General features: G+C 48.8%; 2 protein-coding genes across 2 annotated transcripts in view; both read left to right on the top strand.

Moving 5' to 3' along the window:
* The first annotated feature begins 280 nt into the window (after window positions 1-280).
* KCNK6 (potassium two pore domain channel subfamily K member 6) lies at window positions 281-11,499 on the top strand. The gene is made up of 3 exons (XM_054589101.1): window positions 281-602; window positions 6,551-6,946; window positions 7,131-11,499. The coding sequence occupies exons 1-3, from the start codon at window positions 281-283 to the stop codon at window positions 7,352-7,354; spliced, it is 942 nt and encodes a 313-aa protein (XP_054445076.1). The 3' UTR covers window positions 7,355-11,499.
* A 1,069-nt stretch (window positions 11,500-12,568) lies between these two features.
* CATSPERG (cation channel sperm associated auxiliary subunit gamma) overlaps window positions 12,569-24,876 on the top strand; it is a 40,519-nt gene continuing 28,211 nt past the window's right edge. The window contains exons 1-8 of the mRNA XM_054588813.1: window positions 12,569-12,643; window positions 12,748-13,009; window positions 13,510-13,784; window positions 13,873-13,926; window positions 17,646-17,790; window positions 18,128-18,254; window positions 18,422-18,494; window positions 19,253-19,408. Coding sequence (XP_054444788.1) covers window positions 12,569-12,643; window positions 12,748-13,009; window positions 13,510-13,784; window positions 13,873-13,926; window positions 17,646-17,790; window positions 18,128-18,254; window positions 18,422-18,494; window positions 19,253-19,408 — 1,167 coding nt within the window. The remainder of the gene's footprint in view (window positions 12,644-12,747; window positions 13,010-13,509; window positions 13,785-13,872; window positions 13,927-17,645; window positions 17,791-18,127; window positions 18,255-18,421; window positions 18,495-19,252; window positions 19,409-24,876) is intronic.

Below are 24,876 nucleotides of genomic sequence, written 5' to 3' on the forward strand. Positions count from 1 at the left end.
GTTCCAACCTGTATTTCCCCTCTGTCTCAGAGCGCTGGGCTCCACTCTCGGTATTAACACCTGGCGGTGGGGCGTGCCTCAGTTTCTCGGAGGCGGGGCGCTTCTCCACCCCCACCCCTCCCCTTTTTCCTCTGGTTCCTCTTTGGGACGCTGGGGGCCGCGCCTCGAGCACTCCCGGAACTGAAGCTGGGCGCCGGGCCCTCGGGAGGCGGGGGCCACGTCAGCTGGGCGGCAGGGCTCGGCGGGGAGCCGGCAGGGAACGAGCAGGCGGGAGGGCGCCATGCGGCGGGGCGCGCTCTTGGCGGGTGCCCTGGCCGCCTATGCTGCGTATTTGGGGCTGGGCGCGCTGCTGGTGGCCCGGCTGGAGGGGCCACACGAGGCTCGGCTCCGCGCGGAGCTGGAGATGCTGCGGGAGCAGCTGCTGCGGCGAAGTCCGTGCGTGGCCGCGCCTGCCCTGGACGCCTTCGTGGAGCGCGTGCTGGCGGCAGGGCGGCTGGGGCGCGCTGCTCTCGCCAACGCTTCGGGGCCCGCTAACGCCTCAGACCCCGCCTGGGACTTTGCCTCTGCTCTCTTCTTCACCAGCACACTGGTCACCACCGTGGGTACGTGAGCGTCGCCCCAACCCCCGAGCCAGCGAGGACCTGGGACCCCTCACAGGACAGCCTTAACCCAGCGGATCACTCCAGTCCGCTCTGGGCCTAGGATCCCCTCAAAACCCCTCAGAGAAAACCCAGGATCCACAGTCGTGGGATCCTCCCCCCACCCCGCCCCCCGCGGGAAGCCCCCATCCAAGCCTCTCCTCCCAGCAGGAAACCCGCTCCCCTCCCCCCCTTCCCTCCAGGACGTGGTCCGCACTCAGAATACCATCCAGGGAACATCTGGGAGGACAGTACTCTGCCTTGAGTCCCTTGGAGACCTGGGTCCACCTAGTCCTCGCTGGGCCTAGGACTATCCTCAGGGACCTTCAGCAGGGGACTCGGGACCCTGGGCCTGAGACCCTCACCCTCTCTGGACCCAGATCTTAACTGCTAAGGACCTCTGCCCTTCCCTCTGGGCTCAGAATGCCGTCCCCTCCAAAAGTGCTTCCTGAGCGTCCAGATATGTCCTTTCAGGACACCCTTTGGGAAGCCCTAACCCAACCTCCTCCTGACCCTGGTGCCAGAACCCTGAATCTCCAGACGTGAGGGTGCCATCGCTGAAGACCTTATTGCCAGTAGAGATCCCTCAGCCAGGACCTGGGGCCTCCCTCTGAGGTGTCCACCCCTGTGGATCTAGACCACTCCCCAGCAAGGGCCCCTGCCTACCCACACCCTCATAGTCCCCAGCAGGTAAGCCCTGACTCCAGACACAGGACCAGTGTCCACATACCCTACTCCATCTTGACATCTCCCCTGTACTGGGGAGCCCTCAATGCAGGGTTTTCTCCCAGTAGAGACACTTTGGTTTTTGTTGAACTTGGAACTCCCATTTTAGCAGCCCCTAACTGTGGATGTGTGAAGGGGAACCACAATGGAGAAAGCAAACCACCCTCCAGAAGCCCCCCCAGCCAGGACTTCCTCGCTTCCAATCCACAACTGACTCCAGCAAAACCACTACTACTTTTCAAACCAGGGACTCCCCATGGGGGGCCTCTTTGAAGCCAAGAACCCCTAATTGAGACTCACCACTCTTTACTCACACCCCTCATGAAGAGCCCCAGAACCACTTGAACTTCCTATCAGGGACCCCAGCACCCTCCACACACACTGTCACTGAGAACAGAATATTCCCCACCCCTCCCCCCAACACAATACCAGATACCAGACTAGAGACTCCACTCTCTGCACCTGCTACCCCTACCCTGAGACACTCCCACTCCCTTGCCCCAGCCTCAACCTGGATTTCCCAAAAAAAGGAAATCCCCTGGGCACCTGGAACCCCTCCAATCTCTAAACCCACAGCTGGGAGCTCTCTGTTTACCCTAGTACTGCCCAGCCTGCCTTGGATCTGAAATTCTCCCCTCCACCAAGGATACACCAGGCCCCCTGCACCCCAGAGCCCTACCCAGTATCCACTCAAGACCATGACCACTTTCCACCCTTGACATGCTCAGACAGGACCCAAGATACCCACCCTGTCCCATTGTCCGCTTAGCATTACCTACCCTCATCATGTCCCCTCAGGCATCCTTGGGCTCAAAACCCCACTCCACCTGAGAATTCCCCTCCCAATCCTATTTGTGACCCAGAAAATGTCCCCTCTGGTGCCTGTCCCCTCTTTCCTCTGGACCCCAAACCAGGATCCATTTCAAACCAGGACACTGGCCTTTGAATTCAGATTACCCACTTCCAAATCCCTTTATCTGGAAACCAGCCTCCTCAGGGGGGATCAACCCCCTCCTCCCAGCCCTACCCATTAACTTCACACCCCAGCACCCTGCAGACCTGGGAAATCCCTGTTGTCAAGCTCTGCTGGTCTTTCCACATCCCCTCCCCCAAACTTCCTCTTTCTCTCTTCGTTTGGAATTTGGACTGTGGGTTGGGGGGAGGTGGGGGCTGGAGCAGGCCCAGCCCAGACTCCTAACTCCTCCTCCCTGCCTGCAATAGCAGATGGCCTCTGCCTTTGGTAGCCCATTGTGTGGACCAGCAAACCAAAGCCATGGGCAGCAGGGCTAGATGCTCCTCTCACAATCTGTTCTGCTGGCTGGACCTGCCCAACCTGTTCCTGAGCTTCAGTGGATCACATGAGTGTCTCCATCAACCCCCTTCCAGATTCTGGCTTATGAGATCGTTCTAGGCCGGGCAGGTGAAGAATCCAAAGGCAGGCACAGCCTGGGTTCAGATCCCTGCTCAGCCACTGCTCAGCTCTAGGCCTCAGTGTCTTCCCTCATCTATAATACGAGGATAATAACTCTCCGCACTTCACAGTAATGTAAAAGCTGGTAGAAGACTTGCCACGTACAGGTTTTAACTCAATCAGCACAATAGTCTTTTGAGGCAGGTACAACTAGTGGCCCTATTTTTTTCAGCAGTAGAAACTGAGGCCCAAAGGGGCTGGACAGTTTGCCCAAGGCCACACAACTAGGAAGGTGTAAAGTGTAAATTTGAACCCAGACCATCAGGCCTCAGAGTCCCATGCTCTTAACCAAACACACAGCACTACCTCTTAGGCCTGCATGATGAAGAGTGATGTGTGCACATTGTAAAAGAAAAATTACTTGGATACTTGTTAAAAACGGTAAGTTATTGCACTAGGGGAGAGAGACTAAGCTCAACTGTGAATGTAACAAAGACAGCTGGAGATGCAGAGCAGGGAGCAGAGTGAGGGGTCAGTGGACGGGAAATTACTGAGAGGAGACAGGCAGGTAGGGGGTTCTTGTTCACTGGCTTAATGGGATTGTTGCAAAGGACAAGCCAGGACCTCAGCTCACAAGGGTAGAGGATGAGGGATGTGATCAGATATCAAGAGTGGGGAGATTCTCCCTAAACTGACTTAGGGTTCTTGATAAGACTGGGCCAAGAAGAGGGCTCAGAGAGGCCTAGCTAAAGTTGGTTAGGAGGGAGTTTTTGTCAGTTTGAAGGGCTGGGGATAATAGCTGGAGTTTTCTGAGCCTCAGTTTTCATTGTTACTGGCGGGGAAGCCTGGAGCTCTGAATGTATGAGAAACAGAAAACCAGGTTTTTCAGAGAGACCTCTCCCATGGCTCCTTCGTCTTGTCATAGGCCCATGTCCTCTGAGAAAGACCTGAGGCCTGGAATTGACCCAGGCAGCCTTGCTGCAATTGAGGTCAGGGGTGGAATCGTCAACAAACCAGAAGTGAGCAACTCTGGTGACTCTTTTTATGTCTTGTTAGAGGCTGTGCCTTGTCTCAACCTGGTGGGATCATTACTATTGCATTTGAGAAAGGCATTGTTTATGAGCCCATTTTGCAGGACTCTGAGGAAACAGCCTCTGAGAGGAAAGTCACTTGGCCAAGGTCATGCAGGGAATAAATGGCAAAAAAACTGATTTGGACTTCGCTCTTTGGAGTAGTAGCAAGTTGAGACTCACATCCCCCATTCTGTTCTTACTCTCATTTTTCTGTTTATAAGGATTTTGTGCAGTTTGCAAACCTGCCATTTCAGCTAGGCTGTTGGGGGTTCTCCATCAAAATCCTTTTCTTAATGAGGGTTGGAGCCATAAATGAAAACCTCAAATAATAGTTGCTTAAATAAGATGGAAATATACTTCTTGCTCACATTCAGTATAGTCAATTCAGGATCAGAATGGTGCTGCACAGCCAGAGCACCTTGTGTTCCTCCATAACACTTCTGTGCACAGTTTCCATTCCCAGGGTCACCTCATGGTCCAAGATGGCTACTCAGTTTCAGCCTTTCTGTCTGTGTTCAGCCAGCAGGAAGAGGGAGGAAAGAAGGAAGATAGGCATCTCCCTCTCTTTATGGACACTTCCTGCAAGTTGTTTGCTTCTTTCATATATATATCTCATTGGCCAGAAATTATTCCAATTATGCCTAGCTGCAAGGGAAGAGGGAATGTCTTTACTCTAGCTGGCCATATGGTATCCAGCAAAAACCAGAGTCCTTTTTATTTTTCCCCAATGTTTTTACTTTATTATTTTTTCCCTCACCGGAGGACATTTTTTCATTGCTTTTAGAAAGAGAGGAAGGGGGAGAGAGAAACATCAATGCGAGAGAGAAGCATGGATTGGTTGCCTCTTGTACCTGGACCGGGGCTCAAACCCACAACCTAGGCATGTGCCCTGACCAGGAATTGAATCCACAACTTTTTAATTACAGGATGATGCTCCAACCAACTAAGCCACACTGGCCAGGGCTTCCTCAATTTTTTTATTATGGTAAAATACACGTAAAATTTTTAAATGTGCCCCTTTTTGATATTAGTTACATTTATGTTGTGCAGTCATCACTAGCATTCATCTTCAGAACAATTTTTATTTTGCAAAACAAACTATACCCTTAAACACCACCTCCCCATTCGCCCCTCTCCTCAGCCCTGGCAACCACCATTTTACTTTGTGTCTGTATGATGTGGACTACTCTTAAGTACTTCATATAAGTGGAGTCATATAGTATTTGTCTTTTTGTGACTGACTTCATTTAGCATAATGTCCTCAAGGTTCATTCATGTTGTAGCATGTGTCAGAGTTTCCTTCCGTCTTAAGGCTGGATAATATTCCATTGTATGTATTTACATTTTGTTTATCCATTAATGCACCGATGGACACTTGGGTTACTTCCACCTTTTGGCTGTTGTGAATAATGCTGTTATGAACATGGGTGTACAGGTGTCTCTTCAAGCCCCTGCTCTCAATTCTTTGAGTATATGCAAACAGGGTCCTTTTGTATGGAAGATGTGTTCATGTGCATGACTCTACATGTTATTGAACATAGGGCTGGATCTGCTATCTTTTAGGCAAAAATATGTTACTGTCAACATAAACTAGGCCCCTTACCATCCCCATCATATCTGAACTTTTGGGTTGATTTTTTTGGGAAATAAAGAGATTTTAATTTACACACTGCCACAGCAAGCCAGTCTCATCTATCCCTGAATTCCCCTGTATCATGTTTCTGTTTGCAGAACTTATACCCACGGCCCTGTGTTCTCAGGCTCTCCAGGAGCACAGTGGAGCTTGTCACACCCATTTTCGAGTGGAGGGAGCCAGACTAGAGCCTGCACCCTTCATTTATTATTTTGACTACTGACTGCCCACTCTGTGCCAGATAGCAGGACTATAGCAGTGAACAAAACAGAGAAGCCTCTGCCCTCCTGGAGATGGCACCTGAAAGAGGGAGACAGAAAATAACCAAATAAGTAAACTATACAGTTTGCTAGAAGATATTAAGTGCTGTGAAAACAACCCCTCTCCCCCCCTCAAAAAGAGTTGGGCAAGAGGGCGTAATAATTAAAAATAAGGTGGTCAGGGAAGACCCCACTGAGACGGTGATATTTGACCTGACAAAGGTGACAAAGACCTGAAGGAGGGGAAGGGAGCCCTGTGGATACCTGAGGGAAGGGTGTTCCACAGGGAAAGAACAGGCAGCACAAAAGACCCTGGGGTGGGAATGTACTTCCCTGCTGGATTGTGGGGAGCCATCGTGGGTCACGATGAGGACTTTGTCCTTTCACCTGAGTGGGATGGAACCACAGGAGGGCTCTGATCAGGGGAGGGACATGACTTAACACTGGTGTTCACAGTGCCTGTCTGCCTGCATGGGGTGCAACAGACTGGGGGCAAGGGTTGAGGGAGAAGAGAAGCCAGGGAGGAAACTACTAGGGTAGGTGTGGGGGTGGGGTGGGTGGGTTTGGCGTCTATTTGAAGTTTGACACAACAGGATTCCCTGACAGAAAGTGGGTGTGAGTGATACGGGAGTCAAGGATGAGGCCAAGTCTTCTGGCCTAAGCAGTCGGAGGGTGCCATTACTGGAGATGAGAGAATGGGGGTGGGGGGAGAAGGTTCAAGGGTGTAATTAGGTCTTGGTCTAAGGTGGCCACAGACCCCCAAGTAGGGGTGCCAAGTGGGCAGATGAATTTTCTTATCACTTCCACAGGCTATGGGTACACAACGCCACTGACTGACGCGGGCAAGGCCTTTTCCATTGCCTTTGCACTCCTCGGCGTTCCAGCCACCATGTTGCTGCTGACGGCCTCCGCCCAGCACCTGTCGCTGCTGCTGACCCATGCACCCCTGTCCTGGCTGAGCACGCACTGGGGTTGGGACTCCCGGCGGGCAGCCCGCTGGCACCTGGTGGTTCTGCTGGCGATTGTGGTGACCATCTGCTTCCTGGTGCCAGCTGCAGTCTTTGCCCACCTTGAGGAGGCCTGGAGCTTCCTCGATGCCTTCTACTTCTGCTTCATCTCTCTGTCTACCATTGGCCTGGGTGACTATGTGCCTGGGGAAGCCCCTGGCCAGCCCTATCGGGCCCTCTACAAGGTGCTAGTCACAGGTGAGTGGGGTGGCTGGCTCAGGACTGAGGGCGGGGGCATGACCTTGTTCTGGAGAGCCTGAGGGGGAACCTGGCCTGTCCGAGGGGGAAGTTGAGGGTCACAGCCCCACTCTGGGTGCTCCAGTAGTTCCTTGGCCCTGCCTGGGGTCTGAGTCCTCCCATGGCCCCTGTGCTGTCTCCGCAGGCTACCTCTTCCTGGGCCTGGTCATCATGGTTCTGGTGCTGCAGACTGTCCGCCACGTGTCTGACCTTCACGGACTCACAGAGCTCATCCTGCTGCCCAGTCCATGCCCTGCCAGTGTCAGTGAGGATGAGGACGATCGGGTGGACATTCTGGGCCCCCAGTCAGAAGCACACCAGCAACTCACCACCGGCTCCCACACCAACTATGCCTCTATCCCCAGGTAGCTGGGACAGGCACCTTGAGGCTGGATGGCTGAGGGGCCACATGACAAGCTAATGTACTAGACTGCACTGGGTGCATGCCAGTGCTTGTGAGTGCCCTGCCACCAACCGTTCATTGTCTGTCGTACCTGTCCTGGGCTCTCCCAGCACCTGCATTGCCTTATTCTCCTGGCCCCTTCTCTCATCTCCCTCACATTCTGTGCCTCTTTGGCTTTCTTACTGTTCCTGTCTTTCCCTCTCACTGACTCATTGTTTCTCACTCTTTTATTCCATCTGCTTCTCTCAGCAACTTACTATCTATAATTCTCTCAGCAATTTACTGTCTACGGTTCTACCAGACTCTGGGCTCAGACCTCATTTCTAGCACTAGATCAATTGGTTACTACACTGTGGACAGCTCTCTCTGAGACTTGATTTCCTCATCTGTCAAGTGGAAAGAATATAGGGCGGGGCAAAAGTAGGTTTACAGTTGTATAGAAAATACAATGAATAAATAATAATACAAGAATAAACTCTTTTGTGTTTTCACAATAGTAAACCTACTTTTGTCCCACCTGTACATTAATTCATCTCAGACTGTCTCTTCTATGCTGGGTAGTAGTAGACACACAGTAATGGTCAAGGTTGGTCAAGGCTGCATCCTGCTCTAGAAACAGAATCCCTGTCTGGATCAAAATGGCACAGGAGGCACTGCTCTTAGCCACAACATAATTGTATCAGCTATCCCCATTTACCAAGCACAAAGTGCATATTGTGTGGGCTCCGGAGGCAGCCTGCTTGGGCTCAAATCCCAACTCGGTTGCATACTGCCCGTCTCCTTGGGCAATCATTTTCCTTGAGATTCTCAGGTCCCTTATCTGTAAAATGGCAATAATAATAGTACTCACTTCACAAGATGACTTCACAGATCTTGCCATGTTATTTGGTGATGCTTTCTTTAGCCAGGCCTGTTCTGGGTACTTTACATATGAGGAAGACAATATTGTCATCCCCTTTCCACAGAGGAGGAAACAGAGGCATGGGCAGGGGAGGTCCCTTGTCTTAGACACAGAGCTAGGAGGTGATTTTCGGTTTACTCCCCCCAGATTTGCCCCCTCCAAAAATGGTATATCAGTAATAGCACTTACTGCCAAAGACCCAACTACTAAGATGCTACCTCTTTCAAGCCCTGTGGAGATAAAAGAAGGGATGGGGCGTCTCAGCAGGGCCTTGATACTAGACAGGGGAAAGGGCATGGGGAGGGCACTCCAGGCAGGAGGAACCATGTGAACAAAGATGTGGAGGATGGAGAGCATGTTGGACACCAGCTTCTGTGACGAGTATGGAGTGAATAGGGGGAAAGCGGGCGGAGTGGTTGACATGGGCCCCTCTTAAGTGTCTAAATGACCAGCTTGGGAAAATTAGCTTCTTTCTTGAGGGTACTAGAGAATCATGGAAGGGTTCTTGAGGGTCATGGTTAGGTTTGTACCTTAGGAAGATCCCTCAGCTTCTCTGGATGTAGATCAGAGGGGGAGACAAAGGCTAGGTGCCCAGAGAAGGTTAGGGTGGGAAAAAGGCAGGAGGCAACAGGGCTGGCCAGGGCCAACGGAGGAGGTACAGGGGCAGGAATGCTCAGGAGGTCAAGTGGACAGGCCATAGGCCTCATAGACTTGGGTGGGGGGTGGACAAGGCTAGGGAAAGGCCCCAAGGGATGGTCAGCTGCCCTTGAGATGGGGACCTCGGAAAAGAATAGGTTTGACAGGTGATGGTGAGGCTAGTTTGGAACATGGGGGGTGTGAGGGACTAAAGACACCCAGGGGAAAGTATCAGGAGATTTCAGAACCCCCCAGGGCTGGGGCTCGGAGGCTAGACAGGAGTGGGAACCAAGGCCAGTTGAAGAAAGGAGGCCCAGAGAGGTTAAATAATTTGCCCAAGGTCGCACAGTAAGTGCAAAACTGGGATTTGAACAAGGTTTTAGTTGGTCACTTTGTCCCATGGGAGCTCAGAAACATCTGCTGTCTAGCTCTTTCTCAGCTTCCTAGTCTTCTGCCTCCTCACCCTGGTCCTTGTCGACCTTGCTGCTAAAGGCAGCAGTTGGCTAGGGAGGCAATCGTTTCTCCCCTTCTTGAGCGAGGTACTTGTTTTGATTTCTACTTCCAAATTCCTCTAGAAAAATAAATTAGACCTTGTTCAGTTGATGACTTTAAAAGTAAAAAAGGTGCATGCTAAAAATTCAAAAGCTACAAAAGAATATACGGTGGAATGTCAGTCTTTCTCCAGCACGCAGGCTATGTCGACTGACTGCTCAGGTCTCCTTCCAGGCAAGTACCAGCAATGCGTGTGTATGTGTCATTTTTCTTTCATTCTATATAAGTGGTACCTCGTATGGTAAGGTGGTTCCCATTACAGACTCTGGAGGCGGAGTCCCTGGGTAGAAATCCTAGCTCTGTCACTCCCAGTCAGGGTGTACAATTTCGCCGCCCTGTGCTGGAGTTTGCCAGTCTGTGAAATGAGAGGTTAACAGCACCTACCTCATGGACTTGTTAGAGTATTAAGCAGCTTAATATCTGTAAAGCTCTTAGGACAGTGTCCAGTATTCAATAAAATGTTGGCTAATCATCATTTCTGCACTTTGCTTTTTATAATACACATATATGTGTATATAGTTTTATATACTTTTTCTAATGTTATTCTCATTTCTCCACCTTGGTTTTTTCACCAACCCAGCGTAATTCGTAGATCATTCCAGAGATGCAGAAGTTGGTCCCATATCCTTTTTAATGTCAGCAGTGCCTCCTCTAGGACACACATCCCATAAATTATTCCAGCATCTCCTTAATGGACATGTGTGTGGTTGGCAGTCTCTGGCATAAAGGATGCTGCAGGGTACACGTTGTGCACCAAGGTCTCACAAAGGCACCTCCCCAAGATGGGGTGGTATTTCTGAGCAGGGATGCCATGAGAAGACCCCATGTTCTTTGACTCTGTTCAGGAATCTAGAAGGGCTCAGGTGCACAGCTGCTGAGTTTCTTCTCTCAGGAAAGGTCACTCCTCCCTGGCCCGTGGGGTGGGCTAGAGATGGGGAGCCTAGATATCCATTATCTGTTCATTTACATAGAGCACCTGTTCTGTGCTGGAAAGTTGGGAACTAGAGCAACAAAAAGCCCTAGGTTCCTGTCATCCCAGAGTCTGTGATTCTGTGGGAAACAAAGACCCAGCCCTAGACAGTTATGGCCTAGCATGGTCAGGGGAGGGAGGGGCTGGTCGTATATCACAAAGACTCCAGGGAAGAAAAGTGGTCAGCCACTGACAAAGTAGAGGAAAGTTTCAGAAGGTGCTACAACATGTGCAGTCTGGAGGAGAAAAAGCATGCCTGATCAAGTTGCTCCATGTGACTAGGCTATGAGCTACACAGGTATACAGGGAGAAAAGAGATGAGCTGTATTGGGACGCCAACAGGTATGAAATTATGCAGGATTCTGGAAACAAACTGGAGGTTTCCCCGAGGTGCTGAGGAGTCATGGGAGGTTGTAGAGCACTGGTTTCCATATGTGATCCCCAGACCATTAGTATCAGCATCATCTGTGAGGGGAACCAAAGTTTACCATGCCAAAATATCATTTTGGGATACTGATTATTTCAAGCTGGTTAGTTTTAGAAAGAAAAGATAGAGGACCTGCTCCAGGAAAGGAGCTATCTATCACCACAGATAGCTGTAGTTTAATATGAACCAGATGGGATAGACAGGGAGGAACCTCAAAAGGCTTACTTGATCAAAGTCCTTTCTCTGTCCCATTATTAAACATGGCCCAGCAAATATTTATTTACCAAACATTTGCTTTTCCATCTCCATGTGAATTGTCTATCTGTTCAAATCCGAAACCACAACCCTGCCCCCCCCTTCTCAATAAAATGTTGGCTAATCATTATCATCATTTCTGCACTTTGCTTTTTATCATATATTATACATATGTATATATAATTTTACATACTTTTTTCTAATACTATTCTCATTTCTCCATCTTGGGTTTTTCAGAACCCAGTGTAATTCATAGATCACTTGGGAAACGGGCTTCCCTTTATGTGTGTTAATGCCAGGAACCTCAACTGCCCAAAGCCTCTTTGGGTCCCCTGTCTTAAGGCACCCCCACATGTACATCTGTAATAAACCTGTGACATTTCTTCCTGTGAATCTGTCTTATATTAATTTGATCATTAGCCCAGACAGAAGAACTTAGAAAGGTGGGAGGAAGTTCTATTTGTCTACCCTCACACCTGGAAACTTGCTGGAAGTACAAATGTTCGAGCCCCATCTCAGACCTGCTGAATCAAAAACTCTGGGAGTGGATCCCAACAACCTGCTTTAACAAGGCTTTCTGGCGAGTCTAACACATGCTGAAGTTGGAAAACTACAAGTTCAGTGGAAAGTCATCATTGCAGTTCATCAAAAAGTCATGGTCTGAGTCCTTAATGTAAGAATATAAATGAATTAACTTACTGAATATTTATTTGTGCCAGGCACTCTTCACGTGTTACCTTACTGACTTCCGACAATCACCCTACACGACGGTTGCTTTGTCCTTGTTTTGTAGAGGAGGGTGTTAAACCTGCAGTGAGATTACTCCCACAAGAAGACCAAACTTTTTCTTTTTTTAGGTGTAGAATTTTTCATATAGAAGCCTGATTGGATAGAAGGACGCTTAGGTATCACAAACTTCGTCTCCGGCATCCTAAGCTGGACAGGCCCCGCGTGCCTGGGTGTTGAGCATCACCCTCCCTTCTGCGGTAAGCCCTAGGAGCGGGTTAGGATGCTCGTTACCGTGGAGACAGGCGTGCGAGGCGAGCGTACCTCGGGGGAGGCGGAAGACGGTTGTGGAAGTGCGGGCGGCCATTTTGAGGCCGGGTAAGTGGGGCGGGACGGGAGCGGGTAAGCGACGGTTGGCCGGTTTTACCTAAGCGACTGGTATGGCGAAGTGGGGAGAAGAGGGAGGTGCTTGGTGCCATCCCAGGGAGGGATGCGGGGGGAGGGGGTGGAAGGGAGGAGAGAGGGAGAGGAAGGGAAAGGGAAGAGAGTGGAGGGAACCGGCGGAGGAGGGGACTGGCGAAAGGCGGGGCGGGAAACGAGGAAAGACTAAAAGATGCGAAGAGTAGAGGTGGGGCTAGGAGATGCAGGGCCTGGAGCCCGTTGTTGGCCAAGGCATGGATAGGGATGGTGAGGAGAGCGGGTGGGACGAAAAGATGTCGCGGTTCGGAGAGGTGAAGATCGAGGAGGTGCTGACCTACAAGGTAGCCCCGGCGTGGAACAAGGAGAAGGTGCAGGGGATACAGGAGAGAACGAAAGGCAAAGACAGGGTCTCTAAGGAGGAGGGGCGGGGCCGCACGAGGGGCGGGGCTTGGAACCGGCTCGGGAACTAAAGGTTTGTCAAGAACAAGGACGGTACAAGGAGCACGAGCAGATCCGGGAGCAAGCTCTAAGCGCTCTAAGCGAGAAACAGCGGCAAGGCCAGGGGAAGAGGAGGGGCGTGGAGAAGGTCCAAGACCGGGAGAGGGGCGGGGCTAGGTATAGGATCCGATTAGCCGGCAGGACCCGAGCGAAGAGAAAGGGACGGTGCGAAGAGAAGTGGGCAGGCCGGGCAAAAAGTGGGGCAGGGCGAGGTTCAGCTACAACAGCAGGTGCAGGTACGAGATCAGGGGGAGTAGCAGGACTGGGGAAAATACATGGGACGCAGCCCAAGCCAGAAACAGAAACCAGGACTGGGTGAAGAGTAGGAGAGGGGTGCAGAGCAAGCAAGGAGCAAAAAAAGAAGTGTGTGGCAAGGTTAGAGGAGACGAGAAGGCGGAACCAGACCAGGAGCAGGGGCGTGGCCAGGAGCAAAAGTAGGGGCGGGACCTGGAGATAGAGCCGAGGGGGGATCCTCCCTAGGAGAAGATGCAGGGCCTGGGGCAGGAGCGAGGTCTGGAGCCGAAGCGGAGACTACAGCAACAGCAGGGGTGGGGCCAGGAGTAAGAAGGGGGCCTGGAACCAGAGCTGGGTTGGGGCTGGAAGGCTTAACAGAGGCAAGGCCAGGAGGAGCGGGGCCAAGCGCAGGAACGGATTGAGGCGCAGTACTGAGGCGGGATCTCAGAAGGCGGCCGGGAGCGCAGTCTTGCCAGCGGGAGTTGACCTCCGCATTTCCTAGGTTCAAGCCACGCTGTGTTCTGTCCCACGATAAACCCTGCTGGCCCTGCGCGGCCGAGACTACAAGTCCTCTGGATGCTGTGGTTACTGTTGGCGGTGCTATTATCACCGTGGAGTCTGTGGGCTGTTGAGGAGTGCACCTGGCAGGTTGTCCTGAACAAGTTCGAGATGGTAGGCACGAACAGCGTGAGTGACCACTTCTTTGATCAAGAGCCTCTGGACACAGTGGACAGCTTGTTTGGCCTTCTGGTAGACGCACCCATAGACCCGGACGAGGTGAGGGGACTGGGGCCAGGAGAATGAGAGAGGTCCTGGACCTACACCCGACTGGGCTCTGTACATTTGCCTCAACCTCTCCTTGCAGAAATACCTGGGCTTCCCTTACTACCTGAAGATCAATTACTCCTGCAAGGGAGAGGTGAGTGCGTGCAGCCAGGAGGGGCTCATTCTGTGTGAATCTCAGATTCCCCATCTCTAACATTTTAATGGTGGTGGCACCACTAGACCCTGGGGGCCCGTAAGGATTCACAAAGATTGTTAGTGCCCCACCAGGCACATAGTAGGTGCTCAAGTAAGCATTTATTTATTTATTGCCATTGAAAAAATTGAGATATAATTCAACATACCATGCATTTCATCACTTGAAGTGTACAATTCAGTAGTTTTAGTTTATTTACAAAATTGCTCAGCCATTCACCACTATCTAATCTGGGGCATTTTTATTTTCATCACCTCTAAAAGAATCCCTGTACCCCTACCCTTCCAGACCCTGGAGACCACTAATCTACTTTCTGTTCCTATAAGTTTGTTTTCTCTGGACATTTCATATACATGGAATCATACAATATGTAGCTTTTGTTTCTGGCTTCTTTCACATAGCATGTTTTCAAGGCTCATCCATGTTTTAGCACCTATCAGTATTTCCTTTTTATGGCTGAATAATATTCAACTGTATGGATGTGTTACATTTTGTTCATTCAATAATTTATGAACATTTGGGTTATTTCCACTTTTTGGCTACTATGAATAATGCTGCTATGAACATTTGTGTACAGGTTTTTGCATAAACGTATGTTTTCAGTTCTTCAGTATACACCTAGGAATGGAATTGCTTGGTTATATGTTAACTGTTTCACTTTTGAGGAACTGCCAGACTGTTTTCCAAAGCAGCTGTACTATTTTACATTCCAGTCAACAATCTATGAGGGTTCCTGTTTTTCTTCATCCCCACCAACACTTGTCATTGTCCATCTTTTTTATTATAGCTATCCTAATGTGTGTCAAACGGTATTTCATTGTGGTTGTGATTTGTATTTCCCTCAAAACTAATGATATTGAGCATCTTTTCATGTGCTCATTGGCCATTATCTATCTATCTTTGGAGAAATGTTCATTCAGATCTTTTGCCCATTTAAAAATTGAGTTGTCTTTTTATTGTTGTGTTGCAAAATTTCTTAATATATTCTGATACTAGTTTCTTATCAGATATAAGATTTGTAAATATTTTGTCACATTCCATTGGTTGTTTTTTCACTTTCTTGATGGTGCCCTTTGAAGCACAAAAGTTTTATATTTATGATATAATTCACATACCATAAAAGTACCAGAATTTTAAATTTCAGTGAAAAGTCCAACTTACCAATTTTTTGTTTTTGATACCTGTGCTTTTGATGTTGTCTAAAAAGTCTTTGCCTAACCAGAGATCATGAAGATTTACTCCTGTGTTCTTTTCTAAGAGTTTTTTACGTAGTTTAGCTCTTATATTTAGGTCTTCAAAACATTTTGAATTAATTTTGCATATGGTGTGAGGAAGGGGTCCAACTTTGACATGTGAATACCCAGTTATCCCAGTACCACTCGTTGAAAACATTATTCTTTACCCCCATTGAAATGTCTTGGCACCCTTGTCCGAAATCAATTGACCATAAATGCAAGGGTTTATTTCTGCATATAATTCTATTCCATTGCTCTATATTGTCTATCTATATGCCAGTAGCAAAGAGTCTTGATTACTGTAGCTATGTGGTAAGTTTTCAAATCAAAAAGTTCTCAAACTTTGTTCTTTTTCAAGGATGGTTTGGCTTATGTATGCTTTTTGAAAATAGTGGAATGTTGTAGTCGACAAGTGAAGTTCTGGGGCCTGCAGACCTGGGTTGGAATCTATCACTGATTAGTGTTTCCTTGGAGGAAGTATAGAATAACAATTAACACCTTGACCCAGGCTGCCAGGGTTCAGGTTCCATATCATAATAGCTGTGATCTCAGGCAAGTTACTTAACTTCTATACCAAAGTTTCCTCATCCCTTTTAAAATTTTATATTTTAAATTATATTTTATTGATTATGCTATCCTCATCCTTAACAAGAGTAAGGTAACGATCATGCCCACTTCATAAAATGATTAAATACATGTGAAACACTTATTTATTGCCTGGTTCACACAAAGGGCTCAGTGAATGCTAGAAACAAATTTCTAGAGTGTGACCCTGAGCATAGAGTTTTACTCCATGAACCTTCTCTCCTTATCTGTAAAAATGTGGTATTAATACCTTTATTTGTTCATGTAACACCTACCATGAGTCAGATTCTCTTTCTTTTACAGTGGGGTGGGGGGTACAATGGTAAACAACACAGGCAGGTTTTTCTTAGGGATTCAGCCCACCAGGGAAGCAGACAATCAGCAAGTAAATACATAAAATAATTTATGAAGGGTAACCAGTGAAAGAAGAAAATGAAATGAGGTGATGTGTTAGAAAGGAGGGTGTTAGCTGGGGTAGTTGGGAAAGGTCTCTCTGAAGAGGCTTGAACAGACTTGAACTGATGAAAAAGGATGACTGGGAGAACTGGGGAATGCTTTCCAGGCCGAGGGAACAGCCAGTGCAAAGGCTCTGAAGCAGGAAAGAGGACAGTGTGAGTGAGGACCTCAAAGAGGCCTGTGTGGCTGGGAGCAGAGTGAGTGAGGGAGGGGATAGGTCAGGGAGGTGCTTTAAGGCCTCATGAACCCTAGTGAGGACTTGGCTTTCACTCCGAGTGAGATAGGACCCTAAGAAGGTTCTGAGCAGAGAAGGGATATGATCTGCCTCAGATGTTCACGAGCCCCTCCTGCTGTGTGGGGGAAGCAGACTGTAGGGGGCGGGGATGGGAGCAGGGAGACCAGGGAGGCCACTGATGCCTGGTCTTAGGCAGGACTTGAGGATTGACAGGACCAGCGTGGTTATGGTCACTGTTGCCCTGACAGAGTGGAGGGCTCTGCTCCACAAGCACCTAATGTCCTGTATTTGGAAACCCAGAAGCAGGGCTGCAACAAGTACATTCGGCAGGATCAAAAGGGTCTGGCTGAGGCATTCCTCAGGATGAAATCCTGTGCAAAGGTGGTCAGACCCACTAAGTGTCTCACCCTGGTCTCAAAGCCCACCTTCACCCCCCACCTGTAGTGGTCTGAGTGCAGCCTTCTCTTGGAAATCTGTTCAGCCCTTTGCATATGCTTGCTCCCTGCAGCCGGAACACCCTTCTTCCCTCCTTCCATCTCCACTTGAAGCTCTGCCTGCCCTCGTCAGCCCAGCCAGGATTCTGGCACCTCTGGGAGGTTGTTCCTGCCTCTCCCCTCACCTTCTTCCCCAGTTCTCAGTCCACTGTCCCATCCCACCTTTACCCTAGGCCCCAGCCCCCAGCCCTCAAACCTGGCTATCCTCTGACTGTTGGGGGTGGCACAGTCTCATTTCTGCAGGGAAGGTGGAAACATCACGAGCGGGCCTGGGAGTCCCTACAGTGAGGGAGATGGCCACAAGTAGTTCTGGGTGCCAGGTTCAGTCCCATCATCATGATTTTGCTTATCTGATGCTGCCTGTCTCTATATATTCCCTACATTCAAATTCTATCTGAAGACCTTGGCCCTGGACTCCCTCCTCCAGGAAGACATCCTGACTCTCTCCACAGCCCCTAGCCCCTCTGCCCTTCTCTTAGCCTGTTCTCTCCACCCCAGCTCCAGACCTAGACCATGTTCTCTAACCTTTCCATGGTGGAGAATTTGTTCTTCCTACCTAGCCCAGGAAGACAATCTACTAAAGGTGGAGTCAAGGTGCGGGCAGGGGGCAGAGGTTATCTTAAAGACATACCTGGGGGGCCATCTCGCCCTTAGTCCTCCGAGGCTCTCGTCCGCAAGGGCCACCTGACAGGGCTGAAGCCTGTGGTGCTAGTCACCTTCCAGTCCCCAGTTAACTTCAATCGTTGGAAGTTAGAGCAGCTACAGATCCAGATGGAGGCAGCTCCCTTCCGCAGCAAAGGTGGGCCTGAGGGGTGCCTGCGGGGGGGTCAGAAGCCTGGCAGGAGTGTGGGGGGATTGCTGGGGGAATGACTTGGAGGGGAGGCTGGGGTCATCATAGTGGTCCATAACCTGTTGGGATTGTGGGGCTTGTTGGAGGCCCTCAGTGAGGTCTGTGACCTGGAGGAGGGCATGGGGAAGAGGCCTCAGTGGGTTTCATGGTGGCTACACAAAGGCCTAAGTGGGGTCCACGCCTAGAGGAGGACACGGAGGGTTGCAGGGAGACCTCAGTGATCTATGGCCTAATGGGGACTGCTGGGAGCACCCCCGCAGCCTCAGTGCCTCCTGCTTACCAGCAGAACAGTGCAGCGCAGAGGAGGTGTGTGTCATGAGCTGGTACACGCCCATGCCTCTCAAGAATGGCAGTGTGGTCATGTATGTGGATGTCAGCAGTAATGGCCTAGGGCCCTTCATCCCCAACAAAAGGTACCATTCCCCACACCGGGGGCAGGGGTAGACTCTTGGAGGGACTTCCTTATCTCCAGATCCCCCAAGAAGCCAGGAGGAAGCCAATGGGAAGGAACAGAGTGGGGAGGTGCAGGAGCCCCTGAAACTGGAACCCTCACCTGTGCCTACCTCACACCTGCTGCCAGGTTTCAGGTGAACATCAATGGCTTCCTGAAGAGAGAGCAACACAACAAACTCCGGTTCACTGTGGGAAATGAGGTAAGGGGTCCGGACAGTGGGAATGGTAAAACATGTGGGTTAAAGACAGTGGGATGGTACTCTGATTATTTCTTACACAAGTGATAGGCTCCACTTAGAGATCACTTAATTTGTGCCAGGAGCTGGGTGAAGTGTTCTACTAAATGCACAATCACGTTATGTCTTTACAGGCATTTACTGAGCATGCAGGGTGGCCCCATGGGAACAAAACAGTGAACACACAGACCCAAGTCCCTGACCTCTTAGAACTGACAGTCTAGTGGGAGAGACAGAGAGCAAACCCATAGTAAACGTGAAACCAAGTAAATTCCATAGTAGGTTAAAAGGTAGAAAGTGCTCTGGAGAGAATTTAGAGTTAGGGGAATTGGGTCTGTGCAGGAAGGGTCTGCAGTGTTTGATGGAATGGTCAAGAAAAGAAGAATTGAGAAGGTTGACATCTGGGTAAAGCCTTGAAGGAGGAGAGGAGGGAATCACGTAGATCCTAGGGGAAGAACATTGTATACAGAGGGAACAGCCAGTACAAATGCTCCGAGGCGGAAATGTGCCTGGTCAGTCTGAGAAGCAGTGAGGAGGCAATGTTGTGGGGAAAGGGCGAACAAGCAGGAGAGTACAGGGGATTGAAGTCAAAGAGGTGTGGGGGGACAAACTCTGTGGGGCCTCTTGAGTCAGGGAGAGGACTTTGGCTTTTACCCTAAATGATATGAAGCCAGTGGAGGGTTGAGGAATGTTAAGTAGCCCTCCTGCCCCTCCCCTGGCAGCTCTTCAATCTGATACCCCGGTACTTTGTGAACGTCTCATCGAGACCCTTGTGGTACACTGTGGACCAGGCACCTGTGCTCATCCTGGGTGGAATTCCTGAGGAGAAGTCCATCCTGCTGACTGACACCAGCTTCAAGGACTTTTTTCTTGTGGAGGTGAGGAACACAGGGCAGGTGGTGGGCTGAGGCCTCTTGAAGGATGCCGGGCCTCAGCCCCTAAAATGGGTTCACCTGGATAAATGGAAGGGGTCTCCAAAGATATACCCATCCCCACAAGGGGCAGATGGCATGAGGGGAGGACATAAGACTGCAGCCAGACAACCTGGGTTCAGATCCTGTTCTGCCTCCTCCTGCCTGTGTGGCCTTGGGCAAGTCACTTCACCCACCTGGGCCTCAGATTCCCACTCTGTAAAATGGCAATAATATTTATATTTACCCCATAGAATCAGTGGGAGGATGACAGAAGTTAATATCAGCTAGACATAGAATGAGCAGTATGTGAGTGAAAGCTATTATTATTTATAGGTCTACCATTCTGAAACTCAAAACACTGAAAATGGCATTTTCAAAAATTTAGGACTCAGATTCACTTGTCGAGAAACTCTGACTTGAGCTAACAAAGGCTACTTAGTCTCTGCATCTCATTTAGTGTTAATATTCAGATTCTGCCTTGCAAAAATCCTAAGGTGTTTGATTACAGGGTGCTGCCCTGGACTCCACTTGTTTACCTATGAATGCAATGTATGTGCCATACTACCTTCTAACTGCTGGAAAACTCCGATCTCTGATACACGTCTGGCCCCAAGCGTTTTTTAATTTGACATTGTGAGCCTGTAGTATTCCCAGAATGGGGAAAGAGTGTCTGAAGCAACTTATTTTGGGTGTGTGTGAATGACAGGAACGTGTTTGAATTGGTGCAGCTGTAGGCAGAGCTCCAACCCAGTATAAGCAGAGGAATGGATTTAGTAGGTGCTCTAACTCTGCACAGCTTATACACAGAGCAGGCTTCAGGTCTGACACAGGGCCTCATATGAGGACTCCAGCTTTCTGTCACATTTCTTCCAGATTAGTCCTGTCCTCCAAGTGGCTCACATCATCCCAACTCCTAGGCAGGAGAATGGGAGCATCTCTTTCCCAGATAGTGTTAGGAAAAAAACCCCTGAAATTTATTTCCTTGGCCCTGATTGGCCCAGTTTTGGTCATGTGTCCCAAAATGATGGAATATGCCAGCTGGCTTAGCACAGGTCACACTCTCCATCCTTGTGGGGAGAGCAGCTGAGACAGGTGGCAAAGAAAGGATGGTCCCGCAGGGTGAAATCCGGGTAGCTTTGCCACAAGTTGAGGGGAGAAGGTACTGGTTGTTAATGGTGTCCAAGATAACAATTGCGCTCCACAGCAACCCCAAAAGTTTGCCTCAACCTCTTTCCTTCAAGGTTGAAAGCCCCGTCCATGATTTCTGAGAAGGCCAAGTAGATTAATGTTCTGGTTCCCTCTGGCTCTGAATTCCTGCTTTACAGAACTTGTTCAGTTTATAGACCATCTCCCTGTCCTGTGTCAGATTTCTCTGTCTGGGCCAGGTCTTTCCAGACCTTGCTGTTTCCTTCCTTCTGACCCAAAGATGCCCACAGGAGGCATATAATTGTTATGGATTCTGCTGAAGAGATTTGGAGTGTAGAGAAGGTTTATGTCACAGGAATGAAGACTTCAACTCTAACTTCAGGCATCCTTATTCTTGGTTTTATTTAAATTTATCATAATGAAAATCATAAAATTCATAAGATTAACCACTTCAAAGTGAACAATATTGTGCCATATAGTACTTTCACATTGTGCAACCACCACCTCTATTTAGTGTAACTGAACAAATGGAGGTTTGACTTCCTGTTGCTATGAAAGCCCAACTCCCAAGCCATATGCTGGTGCAAAAGGAAAGGGGTTTTATTCAAGTACCACAGAACCTGGAGAATGGTGGGCTCAGGTCTCAGAGACCATTTCCCCTTCCTGCTCAAGCCTGCTATTCTTATAGGGATAGGGAAGACTTTATTTTTCTCTCCAATTATCTCGTTAGCTTTTGGTGGGCTTGGGGCCCTATCCATTCTTCTTTCTAGCTTGTGGCATGCTCAGGCCCTATTCATTCATCTCTCCCGCTTTTGGCACACTCAGTGTAAAAACCTCCCTCTGCCTCCATCTTGGCCAATGGGGGAGACTCCCCCAGGCTTTGACTGACTCTCTAAGGTAACAACACCCCTCTTCAAAACTCTGGACCCTTGTAATCTTACAAGGGTAAATGGATGAATGTCTAATCTTATGTAGTTTCTTCTTGCTGTCAAAGGATATAGTCTTACCAATTCCTGGGTCCAGAGACTCTTACAGTCTACTAAAAGAAGAGGGGGATCAGGAATGGAGGGAAACCTTTACATGAGGGAGCAGTATTGTGGTCTTCGGAGGGCAGTATACACAGTGTCTAGAGGATGGCACTGCTGAACAAGCAAAGCTGGTAGACTGCTTCGTATTCTTCAGGAGGCGGTGTTGCAGATGGGCTTCCAAAGTGAGACCTTTGGGAGGTGCTGTCCCCTTCCGAAAGAAGAATTTTAAATCTCCTTCAGGAGAGCAGGTCCAGCTCTCCTTTGCAGTGTTGACAGCAGCAGCAAGATCTGAGTCCTCAAGTGAGGCCCGCTTTATCCATGTGTGGTGGATCCAAGGCTGGATTCCATCAGCTTTAGGGAAGAGTGTTGTTAGCAGGGAGTCATAGGATCTGGTCTATTGCTTGGCTAACTGCTGTTCAGGACCTTGAGACTTCCAGGCCTTTAGTAAGACTTGGTCTCCCAGCTGGAACAAGTGTAAGGGCTCATCAGACAGGTAGATGGACCTGCAATGAGCAAGCTTGTGCAAATTAATGTTTGCCCTAGATATTGTACATATTGTTTGATTTTTGATTCATGTTCTACATATAAAGTGGGTGTTCCTAAAACAAACTTGGAAGGGTCTACCATAAACTAAATATTTCAAAAGGGCTTACTTTAAACCCACTTTGAGGCACTACCCTAATTCGGAGCAAGGCAATAAGGAGAGCCTGGTCCCATTTCAAATGTTTCCTGGCATATTTTCACCAGGTCTTCTTTATTATTTGGTTCATTTTCTGTTTTCCCCAAAGAGTGAGGTCTCCAAGATGCACGTACTTTCCATGGAATCTGTAGTGCCTGTCCTGTCTTCTGGGAGATTTCTGAAGTGAATTATGGTCCACTTTGAATGATGTTAGGAAGTCCAAACTTAGGGATTATTTCTTTGCGTAGAAATTTTGCTACCTTGGTTGTCTTCGCAGTTCTAGTGGATATGTCTCTACCCACCCAGAAAAAGTATCCACAAGAAATAAAAATGTAAAGTTTCTTATGGTTTTAGGCATCTGTGTAAAGTCAACTTGCCAGCCCTCAAATGGGGATGTCCCTTTACATTGTACTCCCTTTCCTGTTGTGGCACGTTCTGTCTTAGGTTTGTTTTTGGTGCATATCTGACAGGCTTGGATAATCTTCTGAATGGTCCTTTGTAAATGAGGGCCCTTCACTTGGTCTAATGAGGTCCATCAAAACATCCCTTCCTTTATGAGCCCCTTCATATAGGTGTTTGAGGATGGGATATACCAGAACTTTAGGGAACAAGATCGTACCATGAGTGTTGATCTTCCATATAGAATTAGGGTCAGTATTAGAAAATCCCCATTCACAGGTCCACTCCTCATCTCATTCTGTGTAATGAAATTTAAATTCTGACAAGTCCAGGTGCAGAATTAGAGCCCCGAGAAGTGGTGGCCCTTGGGTGGCTGGTCTTGCTGCTTTATTGACAGTTTGGTTTCCTGGCTTGTTTGGGAATTGTTCTTCTGGTGTCCTGGAAAGTGCATTATGCCAATATGGTTCAGTAGACTCACTGCCTCTAGCAGTTTTGCGTATCTGATGTCCTTATTCCCTAAGGTTAAGAGCCCTCTTTTTTTCCATATTGTCCCATGGGCATGGGCTACCATGAAGGCCTACTTAGCATCAGTGTAGATGTTAAGATTCCTTCCTTGGGATAATTCTAAGGCTCTGGTGAGGGCTATCAGTTCAGCCTTTTGTGCCGAGGTTCCTATGGCAAGGACTTGGGCTTCTATTTTCTTGTCTGTGGTGACTACTACCCTGTACTTGGCTTGTCACTGTCCTTTCTCCATGAAGCTGCTCCCATCTGTATATAATTCCCAGTCAGATTCTGTCAGTGGCTGGTCCAGTAGATACAATTTTCTGGAATAAACTTGGTCAATGATTTTTGAACAATCACACTGAAGGTCTAAGCCTCCCTCCAAGTCCAGGAGAAGTATAACTAGGTTTAACGTAGTTGTGGTTTGTAAGGTAACACCTGGACTGTCCAATAAAATGGCCTGACATTTTCCTATGTACCCTGCCATCAGCCAATACCCTCTCTTCTAACATTTCTCAGCAAAGTTTTCTACCCTTTGTATTTCTCCTGTTACGTTTCTGGCAGTCCTTTCTCCAGTGGCCCTTCTCCTTGCAATAGATGCATTGATTGGCACCTCAGGGGTCTTCCCTCTTTCCTTTCGGGTCTCACCTCTCCTTCTAGTTTCCCTCCACTGTTTCTAAGAAAGCAGAGGCCTGCTTTAATTTCTTTGTTTCCCGGGCATGGTAAACTTTAAAGGCCACCAGCTGGGAGAGATTCATTCCCAACACCTGTCTGAATGTTGGTGCTTCCTTCTGGTATCTGGGATACTTTGCCCAATAAAAATCATGTTTGTCATCTGGGCATTTTCTGGTGCCTGTGGGTCAGCATCAGTGTGCTTTTGACAAGCCTGATAGATCAGTTCTAGAAATTCAGAAGTATCTTCTTTTGGTTTCTGTTGTGTGGTGCATATCATATTCAGGCTCTTGTGTTCAGGCACTCCTTTCTTAAGCCCTTTTAATATGCCCCCTTTGTAATGTTCTAGGTCCCTGCTACTTGGGTCCCAATTGGGCTCTGTCAAGGGAATTGCCCTGGCTGGGTTGGGATTCTCTTGATGGAGGCGATGAGCCTCTTCATTAGTCTTTTTTATAACTAGCTGCTTTTCATCAGCTGTTAGCGGGATGTTAAGGAGAGCCTGCACATATGCCCCATTTGGTTGGTGAATGGCAAAAGTGGAGATGATAAGACCCACAATTTTCTGAGGATTCTCCCTATATGAGGAGTTGGAATTCTTCTAATTCAGTAAATCTGAAGTCGAAAATGGAGTATGGGCCCAATAGTGGCTAGCAGGCTGGACTTTCTGGCTTATTCTGCCCATGGGGTATTGCCTCAAAGGGACTTGACCTGCTCTGGATAGGGATGCTCCCTGGCCATATTGCGTGCCCTGCCAGGTCTTTGAGGGGGAAACCATTCCTTCATAAGACAGGGGTGGGGCTTTTGCTTCTCTGGGCCCTATTACAGGGGTATCTAGCAGTGGGGGTGAGGTGAAGGAAATCTTCTTGTTGCTAATCCTGTGTTCCCTGGGTCCAAGGCATTAAAAAGACTCATCTCCTTATTTTCCTTTTCTTCCTGTCTCTTACAACCAGGGAGTGGTTTTGAAGTCAATTTCCTTCTTTGCATCATTAGGTTGTTCCCTTTCTTTG

This window comes from Pteronotus mesoamericanus, unplaced genomic scaffold (assembly GCF_021234165.1).
Source record: "Pteronotus mesoamericanus isolate MK-2021 breed Mesoamerican mustached bat unplaced genomic scaffold, CSHL_Meso_final scaffold_165, whole genome shotgun sequence".
NCBI lineage: Eukaryota > Metazoa > Chordata > Mammalia > Chiroptera > Mormoopidae > Pteronotus > Pteronotus mesoamericanus.